This window comes from Condylura cristata, unplaced genomic scaffold (assembly GCF_000260355.1).
Source record: "Condylura cristata isolate star-nosed mole 26May11 unplaced genomic scaffold, ConCri1.0 scaffold00065, whole genome shotgun sequence".
NCBI lineage: Eukaryota > Metazoa > Chordata > Mammalia > Eulipotyphla > Talpidae > Condylura > Condylura cristata.
The window spans coordinates 269628-272219 of record NW_004567166.1 but is presented as its reverse complement, the minus strand read 5'-3'; the positions used below and the strand labels follow the sequence as shown (position 1 = coordinate 272219).

At 65.1% G+C, this 2592-nt stretch overlaps 1 protein-coding gene across 1 annotated transcript in view; it reads right to left on the bottom strand.

Annotated features, from left to right (window-relative positions):
* Nucleotides 1-1774, bottom strand: part of TFAP2A (transcription factor AP-2 alpha (activating enhancer binding protein 2 alpha)) — a 15784-nt gene extending 14010 nt beyond the window's left edge. The window contains 1 exon segment of the mRNA XM_012734659.1: nucleotides 1701-1774. Coding sequence (XP_012590113.1) covers nucleotides 1701-1751 — 51 coding nt within the window. The 5' untranslated portion in view covers nucleotides 1752-1774.
* Between the last annotated feature and the right edge of the window lie 818 nt (nucleotides 1775-2592).

Sequence of the window (2592 nt, the reverse complement as noted above, 5' to 3'; positions counted from 1 at the left end):
CGGGGCTCCCGGCGCAAACCTGTCCGACAGGCTGGGCCGCCCCGGCCCCCGCCCCCCACCTGGACGCGGCCGCCGGTGCCAGTCCGCCCGCCCGTCGTCAGAACAAGCGCACCTCGCCTCCTGCGTGTCCCTGCAGAGCCCGGGTAATTAGACAACCCCGAGCCGCTCGGAAACCCTTGTCCCCGCCCGGCGCTCGCCCACCGCGGCCAAAGTTGCCCGAGCGGCCCAGGCTCGGTCTCTGCGCTCCCTGTATTTTCCCGCTGTCTCTGGCCTCGCTCGCACACACCCACACCCACGCGCCCCGACCGGGACCCTCCGTTCCCCGGGGTAAGCGCCGCGCTTTACGGGCCCCGTGCGCGCCCCCGGCGCGGAGGCACCGACGCTGGGACCAGAGCAGCTCGCCCTGGGAGGCCGCGCTAAGTTTCCACAGAGCTGCTCGAGAGTCCCCCACACGGTCCGGAAAACAAAGCGACCGGTCTAGGGAAGGTCCCCACAGCCGGCAGCGCACACGACAAGAATCCCCAGAGAAGCGCCAGTCCCGGTGGGTTGTCACCCAGCCCCAGAGGGGGAGGGTCGAAAGGGGAGGATCCGAAAAGGTAGAGAGCCTTAAAAGTCCGCGGAAGGAGAGCGAGAAGGGGGCGCGGGACAGCGTGCACTTAAACCCCAGTTCTGCTCTCAAGCGCAGGCGAGTCCCCGCCTTGCCACCTCCATCCCCGCGCGCCAAAGCCAGAAAGAAAGAAAAGACAAGACATAGCAAAAGCCAGAGCCACCTATTTATTTAGGTAATCACCGTGCACCCCCACCCCGTGACTCACCCCTCATTTCAGCAGGGCTGTGACTGCCTCTGGAGCCCCAGCGGCCTTTCCCAGGCCTCCCGCCGCCCTGGCCCTGGCTTCTCCAGGGTGCAGCTCTCCACCAGCTGGGTTTGGAAACTGGCTCCCGGCTGCGCGCTTTACCGGCCTGGCCTGGCGGAGCCGCCCCCCACACAACGCAGCCCGGTTGGGCTGCCCTCGGCGGGGAAACCCGGCTGGGGACTCGGAGGCTGTCTGCGGGAGGCACCCTCCGCCCCCTGGGCTCCCCCAAGTTGCTGGGGGGAGAAGTTGCTCAGAACTTGTGGAATAACAAGCGGGTCCCGCAGCCAGCCCCTCAGCAGTGGGGACTGCGCTGCCAGACCGGGATGGGAGGTGCCCTCAGAGCTAGATGGGGGCCTCCTGCAAACAGAAAGCACCTCTCTCTTCAGCCTGGGTGTGGGGAGCACAGAAAGCGAGACAGAGCTGGGATAAAGAGGAGGAGGGAGGTTCAAGCCAGAGGGGAAGTTGAGAAGAGAAGCGTTTTTTCTCTTTCCTTTCTCTTCCCGGTGACATGTGCCGGACCTCGCAGACCAGAAAGGAGAGTGCACCGGCAGGGCCCACTTGCCGCCACTGCTTCCACCCCCCAGCTCGTGTCTTCGCCCCACTCTCAGGCATAGCCAAATCGGTGAGGAAAGGAGGGAACGTGGGACACGGGCTCCAGAGGAGCGAAAAAGAGGGGCGCGTCCGTGCCCTCCCGTCCGGCTTCTCTCCTGGTCCTTCAGCCGCGGAGAGGCAGGCGGCGCCGGCGAACTTTGTGCCACTCGCACCTCGCAGCTGGCTGGCAGCCGAGGGGCGGTAGCTGCGCTACCAGGCCGAACCTGGACCCTGTCGAGCGGGCGCCGCGCTTACCTCGCAGTCCTCGTACTTGATATTATCCGTCAGTTTCCAGAGCATTTTCATGGATCGGCGTGAGCGGACTTGCCCTCTGCCTCGCACCAGAGCGGAGCTACCCTCTCTGGGTAAGCGCAAAGTGCCGGCTGCCGGCGCGGGCAGGGGAGGAGGAGGGCGAGGAGGAGGAGGAGGAGGAGGGCGAGGAGGAGGGCGAGGAGGAGGAGGGTGAGGAGGAGGAGGGTGAGGAGGAGGAGGAGGAGGGTGAGGAGGAGGCGAGAAGGCAAGCCCTCCCGTGTACGCTCGGAGATCTCCCTCTAATGGCAGAAACTTTTCCCTTTTCCAGCTCTTTACCAACAGCCTAATCGCCTCATTAGCATATCAACAATAGCCCAATTGCTCGCCAGCACCACAATCTGCCGCCGGCCTCGCCGACCCAGGTATAAAGGCCTTCGGAGCCGCCAACTCGCTCCCAGAGCGCGAGCCAGCCCGTAAGCCCACAAGACGCCCAGGCGGCGCGCTCCCGTCCCGGCGCCCCTGCCGAGTGCCCCCGCTCCCCTTCTCCGTCTCCTCGGCGGCCGAGACCCCCTCGCAGGGCCCGGCCCGCGAATGGTGCGCACGGCCCTTCTCCGGCTCTCGACGCCCCTTGGACACCCACGTCGCCACGCACGGCGCCACTGTCGGCCTCGTCCAATTTCATTAGAAATGATCCCTTTCGCAATTAAGTGTCACCACCAGCCCGAGAGCAGCGAAGTCGCTCCAAGATCCCTACTCCACAACAGATCACCTCTGCCGGGACCACCTCAGGCCCAGCGCCTTGGGAATTTTATGGAGTTTGCCTCCAACCCCCCCTCAGTTGGAGATTTTGCTAAACAGCTCCGGGTTTGCGATCCTTTCATTGCCGCGCGTAAAA